This window comes from Vulpes lagopus, chromosome 8 (genome assembly GCF_018345385.1).
Source record: "Vulpes lagopus strain Blue_001 chromosome 8, ASM1834538v1, whole genome shotgun sequence".
In the NCBI taxonomy this organism is placed as follows: domain Eukaryota; kingdom Metazoa; phylum Chordata; class Mammalia; order Carnivora; family Canidae; genus Vulpes; species Vulpes lagopus.
In genome coordinates this window covers 108,762,532-108,788,784 of record NC_054831.1, presented here as the reverse complement: position 1 = coordinate 108,788,784, position 26,253 = coordinate 108,762,532, and the positions used below count along the sequence as shown (strand labels likewise).

Genomic DNA, 26,253 nt, shown 5'->3' with positions numbered 1-26,253 from the left:
ATTTTTAAAAAAGCATTTTCTTTTTCTGCTTCATGGAAATCTTATGAAGATGTTTTAAAGAAGAGATATGAAATTAAACTGCTATTATGTTAATGTAATAGCTGGAGATACTAACTTGTATAAACGCATCTATCTAGCTACCAGATTTCATAAACTCTACATTTTTATTATCTAAATTTCCACGCCAGCACCTGTTTTGCCAAATAAAGCATAAAAACAACCATCTCTTCGATTTCAAATTGCTTCTGAAGGGGAAAGGTTCATTTACTTTAAAGTAAAATAGAGAGACATCAAAAGTTTCTCATGGAAACACCAGATCAGTAAACCCTTGCACCTTTTAAACACCGACCAGCATAAACTGGCCACTTTCTTCCAACGAGGTCAGCACCACGGTGCCTCACAAACTCTCAGAAATGATTTGGGGAAAAAAAAAAAAGCAGCAGCAGCAGCAGCATGACAGTTTCTTGAGCAAGGCAGAGCCCGAATGCCAATTACCTGACGCAGCGAGACAACTTTTGAGAGTGGCATCGAAATGCAGTAGCTGGAAGGGTTCGAACAGAAAAGTATTGAAAATAAAGCTGCAGCCCTCAAGGGGTTCCTGGGGCTCCGCCGGTCCCCTTCCTGTCGGAATGGAAGCCGGACGGTGGCAGTCTGCACCCCCCTCGCTGGGGTGCCCGGCGGCCGTCGCTGGGCGGGAGAAGACAGGAACGCACAGGGTAAGCCGGACAGCCCCGAGCACATGAGTCAAATGTGGTGTATTCTGGAGCTCAAATACCAACTAAGCCGTCAAGAGGGGAGAAACAAACCAAAAAACCTAAGCCTACTTATGATAGCTAGCTCTCGAAAGCTCACTGCTACAGCACAGTGAGAGCTGCAAACACCATACGTGGTACCATTCACATCAGAGGAAAACACACCCGCGATGTGAAAACAGACGCGGGCAGAAAGAACAGCTCCGCAGCTGCTTCTCTCTGCAGACGTGGGGAAGGGGCGGGTCCGAAGCAGACCTGGGATTTTCCCGGAACGACTGAATCCAGGGGCACGGGGGCCAGCCTTATTCTACGGGAAGGGGAAACCCCCCTCCGGAGCAGGCCCGGGAGGCGGCCCGTGGGGACCCAGGAAGGCGCGCGTCTGGAGCGGAGCGGCGGCGGGGAGGCGGGGAGCCCGCCGGGGGCGCGCCGGAAGGAGCTCGGGAGTCTCTGGGAGCGCCCACGAAGAGGGGCGGCGCGCGCGAGGGAGCGCCAGGGCCAGGCCGCACTTACAGGTTGATGGTGCGTTCCAGGGTGAGGGGCTTGGTCTGCTGGATGTACTTGTTGCCGAACTGGTTGACCCCCCGGGGCCAGCCGGTTTGCGAGCGATTGGGCGGCACCACAGACATGCTGGCGAGCTCGAGTACTGGCGGCGAGAAGAAGCGGGGCGGGCAGGGAGACTTTCCCTGCGCCGGCAGCGGTTATTTGCGTCCCCCTCAGCAGACGCCACCCGCCATTAACAGGAGAGCGCAAGAGGAGGCGAAGGCACGCCGGAAGTGCATCCGGAGCCTCTGGCGGCAGGAAGTGGAGAGGCGGTGGCCTGCTTGGCTAAGCGCCCCTGGGCCAATCGCTGATGAGATGGCCGCAATATCTGGAGCTCCCATTGGTAAGTCACGAATGGGTTCCACCTCCTCTTACTTTTATAATTCCTATTGGGCGGCGCTGGGGAACACGGGAAAGGGGCATTCTGGGGATTGTAGTCAGCTTAGGGAAGTAGCTGCTTCATCAGTGTGGCGTGGGTCTGTAGCTTAAGAGGAGATGAATGGGAAGCGGCCAGCTGAGCCCAGCCCGGGCCGGGCGGGGAAAAAGGGAAAGAAGGAGGTGATAGCGGAGTTTTCGGACGCTGTCACGGAAGAAACCTTGAAAAAGCAGGTGTCCGAGGCCTGGAGCCGCCGGACGCCGTTCCGTCACGGTAACTGGGCGCTGTGGAGGGGGAGCTGCCGCCCGGGGTCGGGCTCGAGCCCTGCCATCGAGCCGAACCCCGGGCGGCAGGGCCGCGAGACAGGAGGCGCTGGGAGACGGTGTGACTGCGGCCACCTCTCGCTCTCCTGCTGCTCTCCACCATTCCAAGTTCGGTTTGGGTTTAGAAATCTGAGAAGACCAGGAAACGTAGGCCCGAGAGTTTTGGGAAGCAGAGGGCACGCCAAGTTCGTAGTTCCTCCGAGGGCAGTGATCGGTTATCCCAAAATAGTGTAGCCAGGGCATTTGTGGTGAGCTGCCAGACAGCTGGCACGCGAGCTTACTCGTCTTTACACGCCTGTGGGCCGGCCACGCGACCCATGGAAGTAAACTTCCATGGTGTTGAGCAGGGGAAGGAACCCACCTTGAACGATTCCGGCCTCGGCTTCAGATGCCACTTTAGAGGATGAGAATTCTGCTTCGTGCATCGTGCTTTCCCTCCTAGAGTTTGCCATGATTTTTGTTTCAGTCGTGAAGTGCTTTGGAGGGGGGTGAGTCCTGGGTGCCTGGATGCACGTAGAAAGGGAGAGCCTAGTGTCTAAAGGCCAAGCTCTGTACACGCAGGGACCTGTCGATACCCTCAGCTGTAGGACGGAAACAGTGATGACATGTCTACCAAAGGGTTGCCGAGGAGATGAAGTGACATCAAGGGTGTAAAGCACCACTGTGTTTGGCACGGGGTGGGTGGTGGTGGTGACTATTAATATTAGAGGGTACCTAATCTAGAGTATCAGAGGCATAGGGAAAATGTTGAGACAGAAATCAAGGCATCAGAGAGTTAGCTAGAACTGATTAAATATATATATATATATGTGTGTGTGTATATATATATACATAGTAACTGCCTCTAACTGTAACCTGGGGAAAGAAAAGGCAGGGTCAAAGAAAACTTGCCAGCCAGTATTGCTATTCTCTCTCTCTTTTTTTTTTTTTTTTTTTTTTTTTTTTTGCAAGGTGGGTCTGCAGAGGGAGAGGAGAGGGAGAACCTTAAGCAGGCTCTATCTCACAACCCTGAGATCATGACCTGAGCCAAAATCAAGAGCTGGATGCCTAACCTACCCAGGCACCCTTCTATTCTCATTTTTAACTTGCTTGTTTAAGTTTGGGGAAAATGAATAAAGAATCTAAGATATATTTAGTTCAATAGCTAATTGTCAAGCTAAAGAACTCATAAAAGTGGGGCACCTGGGTGGTGCAGTGGTTGAGCGTCTACCTTCAGCTCAGGTCATGATTCTGGGGTCCTGGAGTCGAGTCCCACATCAGGCTCCCCACAGGAAACCTGCTTCTCCCTCTATATCTCTGTGTGTGTGTGTGTGTGTCTCATGAATAAATAAATAACATTTTAAAAAAATAAAAATTTAAAATATTAAAAACTCATAAAAGAGCAGGAACCTTAATTTAGTGATATCACCAGTACTCCTAAGGACCAGTATTTTAAGTACAATATATTTAAAAAGTAGTCTTGAATGGGTAAAGAAAAAAGGGAAGAGCTTATACTTCTTCCCCCTAATCTCTAAGTACTAGGTTTCTGAAAATTCATGACCATTCCCTTTTGTATTCTCTCTGCTCTGCTAATCACATCAAAAATATAAAAGGAGAAAAAGCCATAAGTAATGTTTTCCTTCCAACAGAGGCCATTGTCATGGACATGGATCCCTTTCTTCACTGTGTGATCCCCAACTTCATCCAAAGCCAAAACTTTCTGGAAGGGCTTCAGAAGGAACTTTTGAACTTGGACTTCCACGAAAAGTATAACGATTTATATAAGTTCCAACAGGTATTTATGTCCCTTTCACATTTACCCTTCCACTTCAGAAATTCATTATCTACAAAATCATTCACTACCTTTAGATTTGAGGTTTTAAATCGAGTTTGCTTTGGAGGGTCCTTGCCTTGACATTGTGAAAAGCACTCATTCATTCCACATGAGCTTACTGAGTATTTGAGTGGTTTTTTGTTTTGTTTTGTTTTTGGGTTTGTTTGTTTGTTTGTTTTTAGCTTACTGAGTGTTAATGATGTGTTAGGTGTATTGCATGGGAGCCTCTGACAGTTCCTGCCCTGTAAGACTTCAAAATCTAAAAATAAGAGAGGTGCTAGTGATGATGACAGATAGTTAATAAATACAGTAAGCCAGTGAGTTAAGTACATTATTGAAAAAAAAAGGGGGGGGGTTAAGTACATTTTGGGAATTAGTATGCTGAAGAGAGTTGTATGTTGGAAAATAATACCCATTTAAATTTTTGAATTCACGTCTTTATTTTAGGTGGCTTGATGTATTGCAGTATGCTGTGCCATTGCAGTACACCCATGGAGAGTTAGATCTATTCTTTTTTTGGTGGACTATTTAATTTGGCAGGAAAGACCACATCAAAATCAAGGCTGGTATTTCTACTCTTGAAAGACAGGGCTCAGTCCAGGTATAGAAATATAGGTCATTGGTTTCCCCAGCTTGAGGGGAATATCTTTTTAGTGCATGATGTACATCACTCTTGGAAATCCTTTATAAAATCTCAAAGATATCAGCTCCTAAAAATCACAGAATAAAGTAAAAATGAAAAAGATGAAGAATTATTTTGTTTTCTTTGCATTTAACCCTTTGAATTCTCTTTATTTAGGATAAGAGAGTAAATAACAGGATTTCCCTCTCCTACTTCTATTCTTTTGCTCTAGAGCTGATTGTATCCCCCGGTCTATCTTTGGGCCTTATACATATCATTGAATTAGCCAATTTAAATACACACACCATACAACTCTTAATAATGCAGGAAACCTGATGAAAATGAAGCTGTTATCTTAGTAAAGTTACATAGGTTAATTAAAAGCCACAATTGTCCACCTTTGTAATTATATCAACTTCAATAACACTAATAACAATAACACTAATAACAACAATAACACTAGGTCTCTTTGTTGGTTTATGGACATATGTATCTCTGATTACTAAAACTGAGAAGTCAAACTGGTTTTTACCTAATGCAATTTGGTAGATGAAAATACTTCTGTGATGTCAGTGAGTGGCAAAATAATAAAAAGGACCCTGGGTAATGAGAAGGGGAAAAAATATTACTTTAGATCACATGGGTGTTTGGCAAAACTCTTCTCTGCTGTAAATAGTTTTTACTACACTCACTTTGGGACTGAACTTCATCCTAAAACAGTAAATGTAAAACCTATTTTCAGTCTCCTGTCCCTTCAGACTTTGCTTGTGCTATGAATTGCCTTAATAATTAAGTGTATGACGTCTTACAACCCTCCTAAGCAAGTGTGTCACTAGGAGTTGCCTGATATTCTTTATATCTTAAAGCAAGTATTATTGAGTGCTTGCTTTGTGCCATGCTAAGTGCTTTTATAGTGATTAATTCATTAAGTCCTCAACAGTCATATGAAGGAGGTACATTACTATTCCTGTTTTACAGATGAAGGGAATACATCTGTTTTTTTTCTTCTCTTCTGGTTCACCCCTGTGACATACAAAAGAAAGCTGTTCCTAAGGAAAAAATGCTTTTGACCTAACTTTGCCTTTCACCTCATTCCTCTGCTCCTCTTGGCAGTAAAGTTCCATATAAGTTATGTGTATTTTCTCAAATACTTTCCCCATTCTTGGTTAAGCCCACTTTTCATCAGGCTTTTACCTACAACTCCACTGAAACTACATTTTCAAGGTCACTCACAACTTTCATATTAATGAATCCAGGGGTGGGTTTTCAGTACTCATTTTACTTGACCTCCCAGCAGCACTTGAGCTACTATGTTACTTCTTTCTCCTGGATACATTTTCTTTACTTTCAGAGAGCCATGTTCTCTTGGTCTTCCTTCTGCCTCTCTAGCAAGCTCTTGGTTTCCTTTGGTAGGTCTTCGTTTTGTACCTGACTTTTTTTTTTTTTTGGTTTTAGATTTTATTTATTTATTACGAAGAGAGAGCAGGGGAAGGAATAGAAGGAGAAGGCGACTCCCCGCTGAGCAGGGAGCTCGACATGGAGCTTGATCCCAGGATCCTGAGAACATGACCTGAGCTGAAGGCAGAGGCTTAACTGACTTAGCCACTCAGGCCCCCTGTACCTGACTTCTTAATGATAGAGTACTTTAGGGCTTCGCCCTTGGGCCACTTCCAGGCCGATTTCCAAGGAATCCCATGGCTTTGCCTCTACTCTTGGATATGTGTTAAGTGGCTCACACTTAGGTCCAAAACTAAACTCCTGATCTTCTCCTCCTAAATCAGCTCTACCTGCAGTTTTCCCCATCCCAGTATCGATCTTTCTAGATGGCTCCAGCTAAAAACCTTCAGGTCCTCTCTCACCTCATACCAGTTTGTCAGGAAATTCTGCAGGCTCTATCTTCAAAACATATTCAGAAAAACCCACTTCTTTCCACTTCTACTACCAACAGCTAACACCCAGTCTAAGGCATCTTTGCCTCTCGTGAGTATTATTCTGTGAGGTGTTAACTAGTCTTCCTTCTTTCACTCTGCCCACCTACACAATCACGGCCATTGTGTTCTTTTAAAACAACAATGGACCCTAGAGAATTGAAAACATGTTCACATAAAAACAGGTACACAAATTGTCATAGCAGCATCATGCATAATATCTAAAAAGTGGAAAGAACCCAAATGTCCGTCACTGGATGAACAGACAGATGAGTGGTCTTTCCACACGATGGAATACTACTCAGCCAGGAACAGGAATGGCATGTAATGCTGCTGCAACATGGAGGAGCCTTGGGAATGTGCTGAGAGAAGCTAGATGTGCAAGGCCATGTGCCATAGGATTCTGCTTATATGTAATGTCCCAACTAGGCAAATCCATATAGAGAGGCAGAAAGTAGATTAATGGTTGCCAAGACCCTGGGGGAGAAGAGTATGTAGGACTAATTGCCTAATGGATATAATGTTTCTTTTGGGGGTGGGGATGATAAATGTCCTGGAACCAGTAGTGGTGGTCGCACAACATCGTAAATATACTAAAATCCATTAAATTACATACTCAGTTAAAATGGTAAATTTTATATTATGTGAGTTTTATCTCAATTTTTAAAAATGTACATGGGATCCTGTTACTCCCTTGCTCAAAACCTCTAATGGTTCCTCATTTCTTTGACAGAAGGAAGTACTTAGAAGAGCTCCCAGGCATCCTATTGCCTCTTTGGCTTCATCTCCTGCTCTTCCCCACATTCCCTCTGCTCCAGCTACACAGTCTCCTTGGATTTCTTGACTAGGCCAGGCATGCTTCACACTCAGGACTTTGAATCTTCTTCTTCTTCCTTTTTTTTTTTTTTTTTTAAAGATTTATTTATCCATTTTTATTTTTTTTTAAAGTTTCTTTTTTTTAATTTTTATTTACTTATGATAGTCACAGAGAGATAGAGAGAGAGGCAGAGACACAGGCAGAGGGAGAAGCAGGCTCCATGCACCAGGAGCCCGATGTGGGACTCGATCCCGGGTCTCCAGGATCGCGCCCTGGGCCAAAGGCAGGCGCCAAACCGCTGCGCCACCCAGGGATCCCTATTTATCCATTTTTAGAGAGAGAGAGAGAGTACAATGGGGAGGGGCAGAGGAAGAAAGAGTCCCAAGCAGATGCCACACTGAGCAGGGTGCCCGATAATAGGGCTTGATCTCATGACCCTGAGATCACAACCTGAGCCGAAATCATGAGTCAGACATGTAACCAACTGAGCCCTCCAGGCATCCTGGAACCTCAAATCAATTCTCTTTGCCTAGATATTCCCTTGGCATGTTTCCCAACATCCTTCAAGGATTTGTTCCACTCAGCGAAACCTAGCCTGGCCACTGTGTTTGTACTCACAAGCCCCTTTCCACTTCTGCACGCCTAGTAACCTTATACCCTGCTGGTTTTCCCTCTGCATTTGTCACCTTCTTTCATACTAACCATTAGCTTTTTATGTTTATTGTCTGTCTCCATCAAAAAGAATATAAGCTCTACTGTCAATAACTCTTTAAGTATTTGTTGAATGAATAAGGCACAGAGGGGTTAAGTAACCCACCTGAGTCACAGAGCTGCCATTAGAGGGGCCATGCATCACACACAGGCAACTTGGCTTCAGAGTTCAGGCTCTTCACCACGATGCTAATACTGTGAGGGTACTCACTGAGCTGCTTTCCTCTGTGTGTCTAATAGATAAAGGAAATGCTTTTTTTTTTTTCCTTTTTTCCTTTTTTATGATCAAGTCTGATGATTTGAAGAAGAGACGAGAGCCTCACATCTGTGCTTTAAGGTAAACAACTGATCATATTTGTCAGGTGCGGAAGATGTTATGTCATATAACATTATGTTATTATCCCATTTCATAGAGGAGGAAACAGACTGAGATATTAAGTAACTTCTTCAGGCCTTCCTAGACGAAGACAGAGGGAGCTAAGATGCAAACTCAAGTCAGTCTGAGTCCAACTTCTCAGTTTTCAACCTTGTTAGTAATCAAGGAAACACTGCTGGAACCATTTTTCACATATTAGGTTGGAAAATATTCAAAACCCCCAGTGTTAACAGAGTATAGATCCCTTTATACACTGCTGCAGTTTTTCTTAGATGATGGTTTTAAAAACTGTATCAAAACTTAAAATTGTGGGATCCCTGGGTGGTGCAGGGGTTTGGCGCCTGCCTTTGGCCCAGGGCGCGATCCTGGAGACCCGGGATCGAATCCCACGTCGGGCTCCCTGCATGGAGCCTGCTTCTCCCTCTGCCTATGTCTCTGCCTCTCTCTCTCTCTGTGACTATCATAAATAAATAAAAATTGAAAAAAAATTAAAAAAAAAAAAACTTAAAATTGTGCTTATCTTTTTGTAGTGTCATTCAACTTAAAAGAATTTATCCTGTAAAAAAAAAAAATTTATCCTGAGAAAATAATCAAGGATATGCTCAAAAATCCCATACAAGTTCTTGTGTTATAATGTTTAAAATAATGAAAAAAAAAATTTAAGATTAATTTAGAAAGAGCATTCACGAGTTAGAGGAGGGGCAGAGGAAGAGAGAATCTTAAGCAGACTCCCATAGAGTACAGAGTACAGAGCTTGTACAGAGCTCTGAGTACAGAGCTTGTTGCAGACCTCAGTCCCACAACCCTGAGACCATGACCTGAGCCAAAATCAAGAGTCGGATACACAATCCACTGAACCCCCTGTGCACCCCAAAACAGTGAAAAATTGTGTACAAATAATATGACTGTGCATTGAGATTTATATAGATGATGATACAAGCATGAGCAGAAAACTGCAGCTGTTAAATACAATATGTGTGAACTTTTACACATGAGGACGAGAAAGTTAAACCTGATTTCACTAATTCTAAGATACATTTTCTTTTTTTTTATATGTCAGCACTGCTAAGATCCAGTGTCTCACAAATTACTGTTGTGTCCCAGTTTAACTGGCAACACTTTTAAGTAATATGTAAAATAATACTTCTTACAGGGGAGGCATGTTAGACTTGATGCAGTACACTTGTCAAGAGAAAAGATGGCAAAACAGCACACACAGTGTGAATGATTTTTCAAAAAGGGATCTGTTTGGCTATCTAAGTACAAAGGAAAAGACAGAAGAATGGAATGTTTAAATCTGGCTAGTAGGATTTCAGATTTTTTTTAAACAGTTTCTTTTTACTTATAGAGTGTTTTTCCCCACTTAGTTTTGCTACAGTAGCATGTGTTACTTTGTAATAACTTTTTTTGTTATGCAGAAATCATTTTTTCTCATTCTCTTTTTTCCTCTGGGACATTTTTGTATATAATGGCAACCTGCACAGATTGTTATTTCTTCCAGATTCTGAAGTATTGCTCATGCATTAACTGTAACTCATAATATTTCATATTTACTTAGACCTTTTGTTGTTGTTGTTCCAAAGAAAGGCAGTCACACTTTAAAATATCCCCTTAGTTCAGCATGACTCTGGTAAGCATTTCCTGTAGGACTGAGGTTCCATTCTGTATCCACAGGATAACAGCCAGATGATGTGAGATATGAGATTCCATAGTCTATAGAAAGGTGATCTTTATACTTACCAGTTGGGTTCTGTGATTTTTCTGATAAATTCAATTAATAAATGAGAATAATGATAAAATAACCCTGTCCTTATGACACTCTCAGAGAGAAACTATCGAAAGAGCTTTTTATGGAATACATTTGAGGAAACCAATACTACCAGTAAAAGAAGGAGTTAAGGCTTTGATAATAATTGCTTAAAGTGTCAAGATTTTGCAGAAATGTTTGCCACCCACAACCCAAGCCTCCTTCAGCACTTTGCTAGTTCATTCAATAGAACTTGCAACTTTGTTTTTGAAGTTACATGGCACTTCTGGTTAGACCAGCCTAGCACAGTGCTTTATAGAATTTTTTGGATTGGCAATGCATAGTGTAGATTAAAATTTTAGGAGATCAGCCTGAAGACATGATATTTAATTATGAACAGCATAGTTACATTTTATGGGAATTTGAGTTATGTACATTTGGAGGAAGATGATCCAAAAACTACTGTCTGTGCAAAATGTGAACTGATATAAGTCCTTTCAAAATGTTTTCAATTCTTCAAGAGTAGCATAATTTCAAATTTGATTGGCTTAGTTATAAATTGTGTTAAAGAAATTTCTATAGAGAGCCACATTAGCTGTTGAATGGGAATGTTCAGCATCTCTTATTGGTATCCTTCTAGCATCAGAACTTCTATGAAAGTTTTTCCAGATCCTACACAGTTAGCATAATATTCACCATTATTACAGTTTAAAGTTTTTAATCTGCAACAGTGTCACCCAAGTGGTCACTAACCAGTGGAATAGTATTAGTGCTGGAAAATATGTCTAAAAATCAGTAACCTCAGAAAGGAACATCAGTATGATAAATTATGAGAGAGGGCAAAGCACTGCTGTGATAGGGCATAATATGAACTTAAGAGGAAGAAAGTAAAATGAAACAGCAGAACAAAAATCTGTTACAGTAGAGAGATTTGTATTTTTTTCTTTTTATTTCGGTTCCAAGTCCTTAAGGGGCTACTGCAGCCTCTAGGAAAAAGTAGCTGTGGCTGAGATCCAAACACTATGGCTAACAAGTTACCCTTGTTGACATTTCTAGGAAAGTTCTGTTTGAGGATTTCCGGACCTGGCTTGCTGACATTTCCCAGATTGACCTGGAATCAACTATTGACATGTCCTGTGCTAAATACGAATTCTCCGGTAAGAAAGATAAAGCCCTTGATGTCTGGAGGACTCACAGGCTTTTAACTAAACAGTGGCAGCAAAATAGCATTGGCGTGCCAGGATCCTAGACTTGCACATGTCCCCTCACAGCAGTAGGAGCTTCTTAAGAAGGAAAATTTGACCCGGCTCAAACACCGAAACATCCATCTTATTGGAAGGGATAAAGCGGTGGTTCTCTTTGGTGGAAATATGATGGAGGCCGTTGACCAAATTTTCAGAAAAATGCTGATAATGCACACACATGCCAACTTCGGGTACAGTGTCAAGAAAATCAGAGGTAGTATTGTAAACTACTCTTAGGCTTCCTAGGGAGCAAATATCACTTGGAGCCTCTTTTTCTTTTCTTTCTGTTGTTATTGTTTTTGAAGGTAATAATGGACTACATTCTTAAGGAAAAAACTTGGAACAGCATAGAAGGATGCATTGTAAACCTTGACAGGCCCCAGCACCTTCTCTTTGTCTCCATTTCTCTTCAGAGGTATCCTTTGTCACCAGTTCCCTTTTGTGAGCATAGAAATGTCTTTTTGAAAACGTGTTTGCTTTTTCACCTGGAAGAAAAAGTGTTTTGGTTTGTTTTACTAAGTGAAATTTTGACTTGAGTTTACTCTCATACAGTATAAAGTATAATGGGGAAGTATAAATTGGTAACAACTTTTTGAGGATAGCTGAGTGATACGCAGGACGAGTCCTAACATACATGCTTTTTAAAAACTTTTTCCTTTTTAATTGAAATAATTTCAAACCTACAGAAAAGTGGCAAGCTTCACACAATTAATTTTTCCTGTTTTACTTGAGAGTAAGTTGCTGTACTGCTCCATAATTCCCATGAACTTCAATAATTCCTACAACAGGGACGTTCTCCTAGATGATGGCAATAAACCATCAAAACTAGGAAATTAAGGGGCGCCCAGGTGGTTCAGTCAGTTAAGTGTCTGCTCTTGCCTCAGGTCATGATCCTGGGGTCCTGGGATCAAGCCCCACATTGGGCTCCCTGCTCTGCAGGGAGCCTTGCTTCTCCCTTTCCCTCTGCCTGACACTCCCTCTGCTTGTGCTCTCTCTCTCACACACACATCCTCTCTCTCAAATAAATAAAGCCTTTTTAAAAAAAATCAGGAAATTAAGATCAATACATTATTCCCATCTAATCCATAGGCTCCATTCAATTTCAGTTATTTGGTACTTCTTGGCAAAAGGATCCCATCCAGGATTACACAGTACACGTAGCTGTCATGCCTGGTTTGGTCTCTCTCAATCTAGAACAGTTCATCAGTTTTGCCTGGACTTTCATGGTTTTAAGGTTTGCAGATGTCTCATTTGGTAAATCTTCCCTCAATTAGGTTTGTCTGATGCTTCCTCGTGATTAGATTCAAGCCTTTCATTTTTGGTAGGAATGTTACAAAATTAATTATGCTTTTTTGTTTTAACTACATCAAGTGGTACATGGTTTCTACGTGTATCGGTCTAGTCATACTAACTTTGATTACTTAAGGTGGTAGCTGATGTCACGTTTCCCACTGTAAACTTAATTCTTTTTCTCTCTGTAAGTTAATAAGAATTTTGTGGGGAGATACTCAAAGATTATGTAAATATCCCATTTCTCCTCCAACTTTAAGTTGCTTCTTTTAGCATCCTCTGCCATTTCTTGCTAAATTATTATTTATGCAGTTGCCAAATGGTAATTTTTTTAATAATAAAATCATTTCCTTTACACTTATTAGTTATCATTCTGCTGTAAAGGAAACCTTCCCCTCTTTCCATTTGTTTATTCATATATTTGTCAGTGTAAATTTAAGGGTTACTATTTATATAATGGGCTATAATCAGTTGCTGTATTATAGTGATGCTCACTGTCCCTGATTTAATCAATGGGAGCCCCTTTAAACTGATTTCCATGTCCTGTTGATGTGTCCCCATCATTCTTATATATCTTATTTCCTAGCAAAACAAGATTTTTCAGGCTTGTCTTATATCTCCCCTGCTCTAGACTCAGAGTCTCCCATTCTTCCAAAGAACCTTGGTTGCTTTTAGTGATAAATGCTGCTTAAAAATCAGGATCTGGACTCTAGGTGTTTTTGCTATTAGGTCATCACTGCTCCCAGGCCTTTCAGTGGAAAAGAGGCGGCAAACACGGATGCATGTACATTCACATGTGAATTTATGTGTTTATCTAGAAGATCTAGAAATATGTAGATATCTGACTATATAAATATCTACATACATAGGAAACTCAATTCACATTGATTCCTACAGTTCCAGTTCAACACCATAGGGTTAATCCCACATTTCTCCATTTCTGTATTTGTAATTTCCTTCCTCAGCAATGAGAACCATGGTTTCCATTATTTTCAGTGTATTTCTTTATCAAAACAATCCCTCCATGTGTGAACAATCACAGTTCACTGTAGCATACTTTCCCTCTCCTGCCCTGCACGGATGCCTACCTTGCTTAGTCCCACCTGACCCTTTTAGAAGTTTTAGCTCAGGAAATTAACAGGAACCAGTACCAAAAGATCTATGTACAGTGATGTTCATTTGATGATTGAAGCATTTTTCTTAATAGGTGAGAAATGGAAACAAGTAGAAGGGTTTTTTAAAAAAGATTTATTTATTTGAGAGATCGAGAGAATGTGAGTAGAAGGGAGGGTCAGAGGGAGAGGGAGAAGCAGGCTCCCCGCTGAGCAGGAAGCCCAATGTGGGGCTCGATCCCAGGACCCTGAGATCATGACCTGAGCCAAAGGCAGATGCCTAACTGAGTGAGCCACCCAGGTGCCTAGGTAGAAAATAATTAAAGGAGAAAGAAGATAATTCATAATCTGTATAGTAGAATAACTATACAGCCATTAAAAAATCAATGACAGATGTGTATAGTGATAGAGATGGACACTTGCCAGGTAATAAAACATCCACCAAAGAATCATTGTAGGACACCCATTTTTTCTTTAAAGCAAATGTGTATAGGAAAAATACTGGAAGAATATATGAAAACAATACTGTTAATGATTATCCTGGGATCTGTCCGTATATTTGCTCTTCTAAAGTGCTTTTAGAGTTTTCCATGTGCCCTGTTTTATGTCTCTGATTATAAAACAGGAATGATACATTGTCATTTCAGAGCTGGAGGAGCTCACAGTACAGATGAACATCAGATTGACCAGTATTAAATCGCAGGATCAGATTAGAGTGGCTGCTCCTTGTGGTCACAGGGACGTTAAAGTATGTGTTGCACTATTGCAGATGCCCTCCTCTGCCATGATGACGAGCTGGAAGGGCGCCGGATAGCCTTCATTCTGTACCTGGTTCCTCCCTGGGACAGGAGCTTGGGGGGCACCCTGGACCTGTATGACGTTGATGGTAAGACAGGCACATGCTCATAAGCACTAGTAGCCACTTCAGAGCTCTTATACACAATGCATGTACTCCTCCAAGGAGCTGGAAGCCATTCAATCGGGTGACAGTCTTGGGGGAGTGGACACCAGCCCTGACAGCCACCTCTCTACATTGTACTTGGAGTCATTACTCCTGAGAGGGAGTCTGTTGACATGAGGACTAGTCATTCCCTACTCCTGAGTAATGACCGTGGAAAGTGCAGCGCCTGGAAAGCTACTTGGAGCCATCGGTCTGCCGGGGCCAGTCCATCTGACAGGAAGTCAGGGTTGTTTCCTAATGACCAATACCAGATGTTGATTTTAGAAAACTTTCCAAACTAATTGTCCCCCTCCTCAATAACAGACAGATGCCATAGTAAGAACAGTGGTCACCTAGTGGAACTAGCAGGCATGACTTAAACAGATGGAAGGGGGTGGCATTTTGGGATCTGCAGGGTACGTGAAATTCCCCTCAGAAATCTGAAAACTGTCAAAGTGAAACAAGGTAGCCTGAAAGTTTTCAATGGTAACGAAGTCACATTTGTGGTTGTGTTCTCTCCTGGTGCAGAACACTTTCAGCCAAAGCAAATTGTCAAGTCTCTCATCCCTTCATGGAACACATTGGTTTTCTTTGAAGTGTCTCCAGTATCCTTTCACCAGGTAAAGATTATAATCCACAAATATATAGCGTACTAGGAATCATGCCTCTTAGTCCTCTGTTAACAAAATGTGACAGCTTCCTGTTGGACTTCCATGGCCAGGTGGTACCCACATCCAGCGTGACAGATCTGGAAGTTGGCACGCCCTGGCCAGTCATCCTCCCACTTAGCTGGTACGTTCATCTGCTGCTCGCCTTGTCCTTTCAGGTGTCTGAAGTCCTATCTGAAGAAAAGTCACGTTTGTCTATAAGTGGCTGGTTTCATGGTCCTTCACTGACCCGACCTCCCAACTACTTTGAACCTCTCATACCTCGGAGCCCTCACATCCCACAAGATGTAAGGATAAACGCCTGTTCTTATCTTAGAAGCTTTACTGTATGGTTTGTTTTCCTGATAATGAAACTGGACTTTGAGTTTCCTCTTTCACTTCTCTTAGGTAAACTTTTGATAGTGTTTCTCAGGCAGTTTTCCAGCACTTTTAAGTGTAACAAGGAGAAGATAATAAAGTGAGGTTTTGCATATATTTTACTAGCATGAAGTGATGTAAGAACAAAGGCAGTAGGAATTGTTAATTCACATTTTGCATCTGCTGCTTCTTTGTAAGCATGAAATTTTGTATGATTGGATCAACCCTACTTATCTGGACATGGATTACCAAGTTCAAATTCAAGAAGAGTTTGAAGAAAGGTCTGAAATTCTCCTCAAGGAGTTCCTTAAGGTAAGCCAGCACATCCTGTCCAGTCTATCTTGGGGACGTAAGTAGCAGGCCCTAACAAAATCTCATTGTTAAAACAACTTGTGCTTTTGTCTTTCTTGCTGCTTGGATGGGTGAATAGACATCACTAAAGGAGTTTTTGGTTAGTTCCTGGTTAGAATGTTTATATCATCCTTTTCTTCCAGTAAAATATACAAGCGATGCTAGTAGCTAACGTTGGTATTGGTTGTATGCTTAGTGGGTTAAGAGTCCCTAGTGTGGGGATGCCTGGGTGGCTCAGCGGTTGAGCGTCTGCATTCGGTCCAGGGCATGATCCTGGAGTCCTGGGATCGAGTCCCACATTGGGCTTTCTGCATGGAGCCTGCTTCTCCCTCTGCCTATGTCTCTGCCTCCCTCTGCGTGTATCTTTCATGAATAAATAAATAAATAAAATCTTTAAAAAAAAAAAATAAGAGTCCCTAGTGTGTTACCTAGTTATCTGGAATCTCAGTGCTACACACACACACACACACACACACACACACACACACAAACTTCTATGCTTGAGAGGGAGCTGTAGGTAGCTTCCTTCATATTCATTTGGCAAATATGGTTTCCTATTTAGAAAGTAAATAGAAGTTTACTATTGCTTTTAGTAAAAAATAGATTATTAACTGATCATCACGTATTAATGAATGTTTGACAATGACGAGACAGCGTGTTTCAGCAGAGAGGGAAGTATATCAGGAGTCAGAAGACTTTATATTCATGTCCTGGCTCTGTGGTTTTACTAACCTGAGCAAGTCACTGAATTTCCCAGAGCTTTAAGTTCATCATCAGTGAAACTGGGATGAGAGCTGCCTTGCTCATATTGAAGAGTTGTTGTGAGAGCCAAACAAGATGTGGTGTGGTGCTTCACAGTTGACCCTGGGTCCCATGGAAGCATAAACCCAAGAGCTTTCCTCCATGAGAAAAAGATTGAGACAGACTCATACTGTCTCTCACTCTCTCTGTCTCTCTCGGAACTTTAAAGCTGACATTAGCATATCAAGGAATTTGAGAAGTCTTATAGTAAATAAACTTGTTTGATCGTATTTTATTTAGTCTCACCTAAACCAGGCTTTGGGATCCTCTTTCCTCCTTTACAGCTGATAGGGCTACTGTTTTGAGAACACTCCTTGGGAAGCTATGTTAAACATATACATAGAAAGCAGATTTCAATAGATTAATCAGCTTCTTGCTTTACACTTGGCTTTTTCTATTTAGAAAGTTGGTTACATAAGGGTGAGGCCTACAGAGACTCTCAGTGTGATGACGTTGACTATTAGGCAGTGTAACTGTTTTTCCTCACGTCTTATGAATTGAAGAGACTGTATTATGATCTTTGTTTTATAAATACAGTAGTCTGAGAGGTTTAGCGATTTGACATGAGCTGTACAACCACTAGTGGAAATAGCCCAAATTGACACTGGAGTGTCTTGGCATGCTGATGATTATCAGTCTTTGTTCTGGCTGCACTGTATCAGGCCTGGGGGATCTTAGGCAAAGGGGATGAGTGTCTACTGGCCTTTTTAGGAATCAGCCAGCAGGATTCTGCAGTACAGTCCTGCCTGTAAGACCAGTGTGGGATCCTAGGGAGACTTGCAAACTGCTTCTTTCTTTGCTCATTTTCCAGCCTGAGAAATTTGCGGAGGTCTGTGAGGCTTTGGAGAAAGGAGATGTGAAATGGAGCAGCCGAGGTCCCCCTAACAAAAGGTAGCATCCAGACATTTGCTTTTGCATTCAGCACCTGCCTATTTGTCTTGCAATAATAGGACATCGGCCCTGGTGATGTTTCATTCCCAGGGACATCCAGTAGCACACCTTGACAGAGCCTACTTGTGCTTGAGTTGGCTGTGTAAGGACTTAGGGAGTGGGGTACAAAACTGGTGATCAGCTTTTACCCCATGAATAATTGTACATCTGTGCCTTTGATAAACAGCCTGGCATCACTGCTTTCCAGGTTTTATGAGAAAGCTGAGGAGACCAAGCTCCCCGACATTCTGAAGAACTGCATGGAATTATTTCGCTCCGAGGCTCTGTTCTTGCTGCTGTCCAACTTCACAGGCCTCAAACTTCACTTCTTGGCCCCTTCAGAAGAAGATGAGATGGAGAACCAAAAAGAGGGAGAAGGAGCCTCTGCCAGTGATAACAATGAAGAAGGGACAAGCCACAGCTCCCCTGGGCCAGAGAGCAAGCAGACAGCCTTCCGCAGCCGCAGCCAGCAGAGCCAGGAACAGACAGATCCGGAGTCAGAGGAAAACGAAGCAAAGAAAGGTAAGCCATGGTTATGATTCATCCTTAGTGACCATTAAGCATTCACCATTCAACCACTGATTCATCCAGCAAACATTTCTTGAGCATCTGTGATCTGCTAGGCCTGCTTCCGGAGCTGGAGAGCTGAACAAAGTCTTCACTCTCCCAGAGCTTATATTCTAGAGGGAGAGGACAGAGATTAAACGTGTCCACAAACCACAATGAAACCATAATGAGAGGCATTTGCAGAAAATTTGAATAGGGTTGTGTGCTGAGAAACGACCCAAGTGGCCTCTGAGGTGACCGGGCAATTAGAAAAGCCTGTCTCAGGAGCAGTTGTCCAAGCTCAGATCAGAATAACAGGAAGAATCTGTGGGAAGAACATTCTAGTTTGGAGGAGCAGCCATACATTTATTAGGTTAACAATATATCAACACTGGACAGAAACAGGACTGACTTTGCCCCCAAACTACTCTAAAACACAAGAATATCAAAGAAAGGAAAGTGAATGGCTTATTTCTGCCAAGGAACAATAATAGCCTAAGAAAAACTTGCTTGAATTTGGGCAGATAGGTAGAAGGAAACTATTAAAAGTAGATGAAGTCTAGGGGCACCTGGCTGGCTCAGGTGGAAGAACATTTGACTCTTGATCTCAGGGATGAGTTCAAGCCCCACATGGGGTGTGGAGATTAGTAAAAAAATAAATAAATAGCCTTAAAAAAAAAAGTACAGGAAGTCTTTCCTTCTCTACAAACAAGATCAAAAAGAGAAAAAGATAGGAAATTTAAGAGGTTAGACTTCTGTGGAAATTTTGGCACCAGTAACTGAGCAGCTACCAATTCAGTGTACACAGTTTGGCACCTATTAAATCAGACAAGAACATCTGGTGCCTGATTCCTCTCCTCAGTTTTACTCGGCCTGCTTACATTCTGATTTGTTGAGAAGGACCCTATTGCAGTCAGAAGAGCAAAGACAAGAGAGATAGGTACCCACGGAAACAAAGCCAGCAGCGAGACACAGAATCCACAGCAGCGTAACACAATTCTGTGGCCTCCCAAACTGACTGACCTGTCGCTTTGGTCACCGTGGATACTTAGAACAACCAGAGCCAGGTGGCTTTTTCTGTGCCAGTCAATACACAGGATAGCCTTTCTTTAAGAAAAAGGTTGACTTTCCTTGAGAATCGATATTGGCATCTATACCTAGACCCTAAAAGAAATCAGGTGAAGATCAATGGGGCCTTGTGGGCTTATTAAAAAAGTATTTGTTAACTTCTCTTCCTTTTTGGTTTCATTTTCATGGGAACCTGGAACTTGGAAAATATCTATACAGGCAGCCAAAAGATGCTTTGTTCTATTACTGAGGATCTACTGGTTGCAAGTCACTGGGCCAAAGCAGGTGGCAATACAGAGGCAAATGTGAAAAGTAACTGTTTGTAAAGTTTATCATCTTAAAGAAAAAAGTGGTGACAAGGCCAGAACTTTTATAACTTTAGAGGTTTTATAACTTTAGGATGTTAAATGTAGCCTGCATGGTACCCGGAAAGAAAATAGCTATAAAATAATACATAGGAGAAAATGAGAAAGGAACTTAACATTTTCAATAGCAAGAAACCAACTAAACACCAAAGACTATAATACAGGAAATGAGGGACAAAAAAGCTGTAAGGCTTTTAGAAAGCAAAGAGCAAAATGACAGATTTAAATTCCTCTTTACTAGTAGTTACCTTAAATGTAAATGACAATCAAAAGACAGAGATTGACTGAATAGACAGCAACACAGAACTCAAACTATCTGCTGTCTGCAAGAGACTCACTTGTGATCCAGAGACACAAATAGATTGAAAATAAAAAGATGGAAAAAGATGTTCCATGCAAATAGTAACCAGAAGAGAGCGGGAGTGGCTCTACTTATATCAAACAAAATAAACTGTGTTTTTATTTATTTATTTTTAAGTAGGCTCCACGCCCAGCATTGGGGCTCAAACTCATGACCCTGAGATCAAGAGTTGCAGTTTACCAACTGAGCCAGCCAGGCACCCAAACAAAATAGACTTTAAATCAAAAAGATTAGGGTGCCTGGGTGACTTGTGGTGGACTGTCTGCCTTTAGCTGCGGGCATGATCCCGGGGTCCTGGAAGTGAGTCCCACATCGGGCTCCCTGCGTGGAGCCCTCTTCTCCCTCTGCCTGTGTCTCTGCCCCTCTCTCTCTGTGTCTCTCATGAATAAATAAATAAAATATTTTTTTTTAAAAAAAAGAAAGATTAGAAGAGACAAAGAAGTACATTCTATATTTTTAAAAGTTCAGTACAGCAGGAAGATACAATGATTACAGATGTTTCTGTACCTCATAACATTCTGAAAATGATATGAAGCAAAAACTGACAGAATTGGAAGGAGAAATGAGACAGTTGTCCAGTAGTGGCTAGAGATGTCAGTGCCCAAGAGGACTGAACACAATAAACCAGCTATATGTAACAGGTTTAACACAGAACATTCTGGGACGCTTGGGTGGCTCAGTGGTTAAGCGCCTGCCTTTGGCCCGGGGCGTGGTCCCGGAGTCCTGAGATCGAGTTCCACATCGGGCTCCCTGCATGGAGCCTGCTTCTCCCTCTGCCTGTGTCTCTGCCTCTCAATCTGTGTCTCTCATGAATAAATAAGATCTTTAAAAAAAAAAAAAAAGACTTCTAATCTGTGAAGACAGAATGTCTTAAAAAAAAAAACACAGAACATTCTACCTCACAACAATGGCACATACCTTCTTCTCCAGTGAACATAGAACATTTTCCAGGACAGACCATAATTTAGGCCACAGATTATGTCTCCGTAGATTTTAAAAGATAGATACTGGGGTGGGTGGCTGGCTCAGTCAGTGGAGTGTGACTCTTGGTCTTGGGTTGTGAGTTCGAGCCCCACGTTGGGTGGAAAGATTACTTAATATCTTTAGAAAAGTGAAAACTTAAAAAAATAAAGATATCATAGATAGTACCCTCTCTGACTACAACAGGATGAAGTTAAAAAGAAGCAGATTATCAAGCCCAGAAAAGACATGAGGAACCTAACTGAAGTGCATCTTCTGAGTGAAAGAAGCCAGTCTGAAAAGGCTATTTATTGTATAATTCCAACTCTATGACCTTCTGGAAAAGGAGAACTAAAGAGAGTGAAATCAGTGGTTGGAAGGGATTAGGACAAAGGGGGGGATGAAATAGGTGGAGCAAAAAAAAAAAAAAAAAAGAAATAGGTGGAGCACAGGGCGTTTTTATGGCACTCAAACCAATTCTGTAAGATACCATAATGATGGATGCTTAACATTATGCATTTATCATGACCCATGGAATGTATAGCACAAGGAGTAAACCCTAATGTAAACTATGGACTTTAGTCAAAAATGACATATCAGCATTGGTTTGTCAATAGTAACAAGTGAATCACACTAAGACAAGGTGTTAATAATAGGAGACACGGCAGGCAGCTGGGGAATCCATTTAAACTTATTTATTCATGTTATAGTTTTTTATTTTGGCAACTAAATGTGTATTCCATCTAAAATTTCTTAGAAAGAAAGAGAGTGTCAAGATTTTCCCCTCAAATAGTACACGACACATTTCTGACAATCACTGTAAGACTGGTTTGGTGGAGCAATAGCTCAGGTTTATGGGAATGGCTTCCCTTTAGTACTGCATCATTCCTATTTACTGTTCCATCACAATCTAGCAGTTGCATCAAAGTTTGTTTATTTTTTTTAAGTAGGCTCCACACTCAGCATGGAACATAACAGGGGGCTTGAACTCACAGCCCTGAAATCAAGAGTCAGATGCTCAACCAACTGAGCCACTCAGGCGCTCCTCTATCAAAATTATTTTAAGTTTTTTCTGGCTTTCTGTTATTTTTTCTTAGACTCAAGTGTTCCCACATGCCAGGGGGAGCTGAGACGTTGGAAGACCGGTCACTACACTTTGATCCATGACAACAGCAAGACTGAATTTGCCCTGGACTTACTTCTCTACTGTGGCTGTGAAGGTAAGAGGCAGAAAGAACCACAGTGAACTGTTCCCTTAAGAAGGGAGTCTCCTGGTGGCTCTCTCCAGCTGAACCAGTTTAGAAGTAATGTGCCTTGGCCAGGATCTCAGATCACAGAAGCTCCCTGTTGGAGGGGATCTTGGGGGGTCATGAACTTCAGGCTCCCAACCCAGAGGATTTTATTTTTGACTCAGGTATGGGGGATGGGGACCAAACCATAATTTCCCACCAACTAACCCCCCCGATCTACATCTTTTATGTAATTGTCCTTCCAGGTGCATTTTACATTTAATTCTTCATTTTCAATTCTTACTCAATGTTGATTGAATGGTAAATTCAAGCTTATAGTTCATAGAATCAGTTACTAGTACTGAGCTCACAGATTCCCCAGCTTTAAGCAACGTGGGATCAGCGATGTAAGAAGATGATGGAGAGCTTTCTGAATGCTGTTTGTTTTCCCTTTGTAAGGCTGGGAGCCAGAATTTGGTGGTTTTACTTCCTACATTGCCAAAGGTGAAGATGAAGAGGTAAGTTGCTTCTGACAGCAAACTATCTTTTTTAGTTCTTTCTTTTTTTTTTTTTTTAAAGATTTTATTTATTTAGTCATGAGAGACACAGAGAGGCAGAGACACAGGCAGAGGGAGAAGCAGGCTTCCCATGGGGAGCCCAATGCAGGACTCGATCCCAGACCCTGGGATCACACCCTGAGCCAAAGACAGACACTCAGCTGCTGAGCCACCCAGGCATCCCTCCTTTTTAGTTCTTGAGGAAGCTTTCATTCTTCAGAGACCCAGTTTTTGTGACCTTCTGCCAGTGTCTTCAGCTGATAAATCCATGATGATCTCCCTGCAGTGGTTCTAATTTCTAATAGTGTGTATTCAGCAGACAGGTGAACAGAACAATACATTATACTGAATATACATTATATTAAATTCAATGAAAGGATAGAAGGTAAAGGTGAAAATTTTTAAGGACTAAAAAAAAAAAAAGAAAAAAAAGGAGAGAAAATGTAACCTCAACTCCATGGCCAACTAACTCAACAAAGCAGGAGAGAATATCCAATGGAAAAAGGACAATCTCTTCAACAAATGGTTTTGGAAAAATTGGACAGAATGAAACTGCAGCATTTTCTTAGACCATACACAGAAATAGACTCAAAATGGATGAAAGACCTAAATGTGAGACAGGAATCCATCAAAATCCTAGAGGAGAGCAGAGGCAGCAATCTCTGTGACCTCAGCTACAGCAACTTCTTGCTAGACATGTCTCCAAAGGCAAGGGAAACAAAGGCAAAAATGAACTATTGGGGCTTCTTCAAGATAAAAAGCTTTTGTACAGCAAAGGAAATGGTCGACAAAACCAAGATAGCTGACAGAATGGGAGATGTTTGCAAATGTCTTATCAGATAAAGGGCTAGTATCCAAAATCTGTAAAGAACTTATCAAACTCAACACCCAAAGAACAAATAATCTAATCAAGAAATAAGCAGAAGAGGGACACCTAGGTGGCTCAGTGGTTGAGCGTCTTGCCTTTGGCTCAGGATGTGATCCTGTGGTCCTGGGATAAAGTCCCACAGCGGGCTCCCTGTGAGAAGCTTGCTTCTCCCTCTGCCTGTGTCTCTGCCTCTCTCTGTGTATCCCTTATGAATAAATAAATATTTTAAAAAATAAGAAGACATGAACAGACATTTCTCCAAAGAAGACATACAAATGGCCAACAGACACAGAACAAAATGCTTAGCATCACTTGGCATCATGGAAATACAGATAAAAACCACAATGAAAGACTACCTCACACCTGTCAGAATGGCTAAAATTAACAATTCAGGAAACAACAGGCGTTGGTGAGGATGCGGAGAAAAGGGAACCCTCTTACACTGTTGGGAAAGCAAGCTGGTGCAGCCATTCTGGAAAACAGTGTGGAGCTTCCTCAAAAAGTTGAAAATAGAGCTATCCTACAACCCAGAAATTGCCCTACTAGGTATTTACCCCAAAGATACAGATGTAGTGATCTGAAGGGGCATCTGCACCCCAATGTTTATAGCAGCAGTGTCTATAATAGAAGCCCAGATTCACTGATAGATGAATGAATAAAGAAGATGTGGAATATATATACAAAGAAATATTACTCAGCCATCAATATATGAAGTCTTGCCATTTGCAACAACATGGATGAAACTAGAGGGTATTATACTAAGCGAAATAAGTCAGAGAAAGTTATATGATTTCACCCATATGTGGAATTTATGAAACAAAACAGAGGAGCATAGAAGAAAGGAGGAAAAAATCAAACAGTGAAATCAGACAAGGAGACAAACCGTAAGAGACTTTTAATCATAGGAAGCAAACAGGATAGCTGGAGGGGTGAGGGGTGGAGGGATGGGGTAACTGGGTGGTAGGCATTAAGGAGGGCACATGAGGTGATGAGCACTAGGTATTACATAAGACTGGTGAATCACTGACCTCTACCTCAGAAACTAATAATACATTATGTGTTAATAGATTGAATTTAAATTTATATATCGATCGATCAATCGATCTATCTATCTATATATATCTTTCCAGGAGCACCTGGCTGGTTCAGTTGGAAGAGTAGGCAACTCTTGGTCTTGGGGTCATGAGTTCAAGCCCCCTGTTGGGAATAGAGATTACTAAAAATAAACTTAAAAAAAAGTACCCAGCAAAGAATAAAGATGCCAAAGGATGATCAGTAAGCATTTATTCTACTCTACTGAGAAATTGCATGTAAGCTAATAATTACATGGTGCATTCCCATGAAATCTTTCAATATAGTAAGAAATAAATGCATTAGGTAAAATATTTCTGGGTATGTACTGGAATGGGACTCACGAAAATGCCTTGACAGCCAGAGGCTCCTCCTAGTAAAGGATCTTTTTAAAGATCCTCTACTGCCAGTCTGAGTACATGATGTGAAAACCATCTGTTTCATGGTGAATCATTGAAGAAAAGAGTTGAGAATAAGTTCTGTGTTCTGATGTGTCATTATATTTACTTATTTCAGCTGCTAACAGTGAATCCAGAAAACAACTCTTTGGCATTGGTCTACAGAGACAGAGAGACTCTGAAATTTGTCAAGCATATTAACCACCGAAGCCTCGAACAAAAGAAAGCTTTCCCAAATAGAACCGGTTTCTGGGACTTTTCATTTGTCTATTATGAATGACAGGGCTGGGCAAAACTGAAAGAAAGAGACCCCTCCTCGGTACTGGGAAGTACGCAAGAGCCACAAGGTGACCCGTGTGATGGTGTCCTTAGAATCTGTGTGTGGTAGGACTCCTCATCACTGTCCTCAATCTAGACCTTGGTACTTCTCTCTTGATTTTAAAAAAAAAAAAAAAAAGGCTTTTTTTCTTTTCTTTTCTTTTTTTTTTATGTTCACTTTTTTGTTTTCCATATGGGCTTCCTTAGTGATTTTTTAAAAGTTTTTGTGTGTGGTAAAATATACATGACATAAAGTATACCATTTTAAGCAACTTTAAATGTACACTTCAGTGACATTGAATACACTCATGTGGTTGTGCACCTGTCATCACCATCCACCTCCAGAACGTTTCCATCTTCCTGGACTGGAGCTCTGTCCCCATTAAAGACTAACTCCCCACCCCCAGCCCCTGGAAGCCCTCAGCCCTATTCCACTTTCTGGCGCTCTCTGTTCATAGAAGTGGAACAATACAATATTTGTCCTTCTGCAACTGGCTTATTTCACGTAGCATAAAGACTTCAAGGTTCATCCATGTTTCTGGTGATTTTTTTTTTTTTTTAATACTCAAGGCCCTTTCCTAATCACACTGGTTTAGAATATTACAGAAAGTTCTAGTCTGTTCTTGCTGGGTTCATTACACTTCCTCCCACTGCCTATGGCTTTGTTTCACCTACTCTCCTAGGGCAGTGTAGACTTATGATTTTGGTATTCCTGTCTTGGTAATAATGTCTGGCCCAAACCACATCTCTCCCCACCCCCCAACCCCCAGAAGAGACTTCTGGTTGGTAGAGGAGAGGGCTGCTTGTGCCCCAT

The 26,253-nt window shown here is 41.7% G+C and overlaps 1 protein-coding gene across 2 annotated transcripts; it reads left to right on the top strand.

Annotated features, from left to right (window-relative positions):
• Window positions 1–1,263: 1,263 nt before the first annotated feature.
• OGFOD1 (2-oxoglutarate and iron dependent oxygenase domain containing 1) lies at window positions 1,264–25,964 on the top strand. Of its 2 annotated transcripts, none has more exons than XM_041766620.1 (13): window positions 1,264–1,635; window positions 3,620–3,765; window positions 8,173–8,219; window positions 11,062–11,162; window positions 14,421–14,537; window positions 15,120–15,211; window positions 15,418–15,546; window positions 15,815–15,928; window positions 17,580–17,659; window positions 17,907–18,220; window positions 22,096–22,218; window positions 22,687–22,745; window positions 25,240–25,964. In XM_041766620.1, the coding sequence occupies exons 1-13, from the start codon at window positions 1,269–1,271 to the stop codon at window positions 25,399–25,401; spliced, it is 1,851 nt and encodes a 616-aa protein (XP_041622554.1). In that variant the 5' UTR covers window positions 1,264–1,268; the 3' UTR covers window positions 25,402–25,964. The 2 variants fall into 2 exon arrangements, with proteins under 2 accessions (XP_041622554.1, XP_041622555.1); XM_041766621.1 differs by lacking the exon at window positions 1,264–1,635 and adding an exon at window positions 1,726–1,941.
• Window positions 25,965–26,253: the final 289 nt, after the last annotated feature.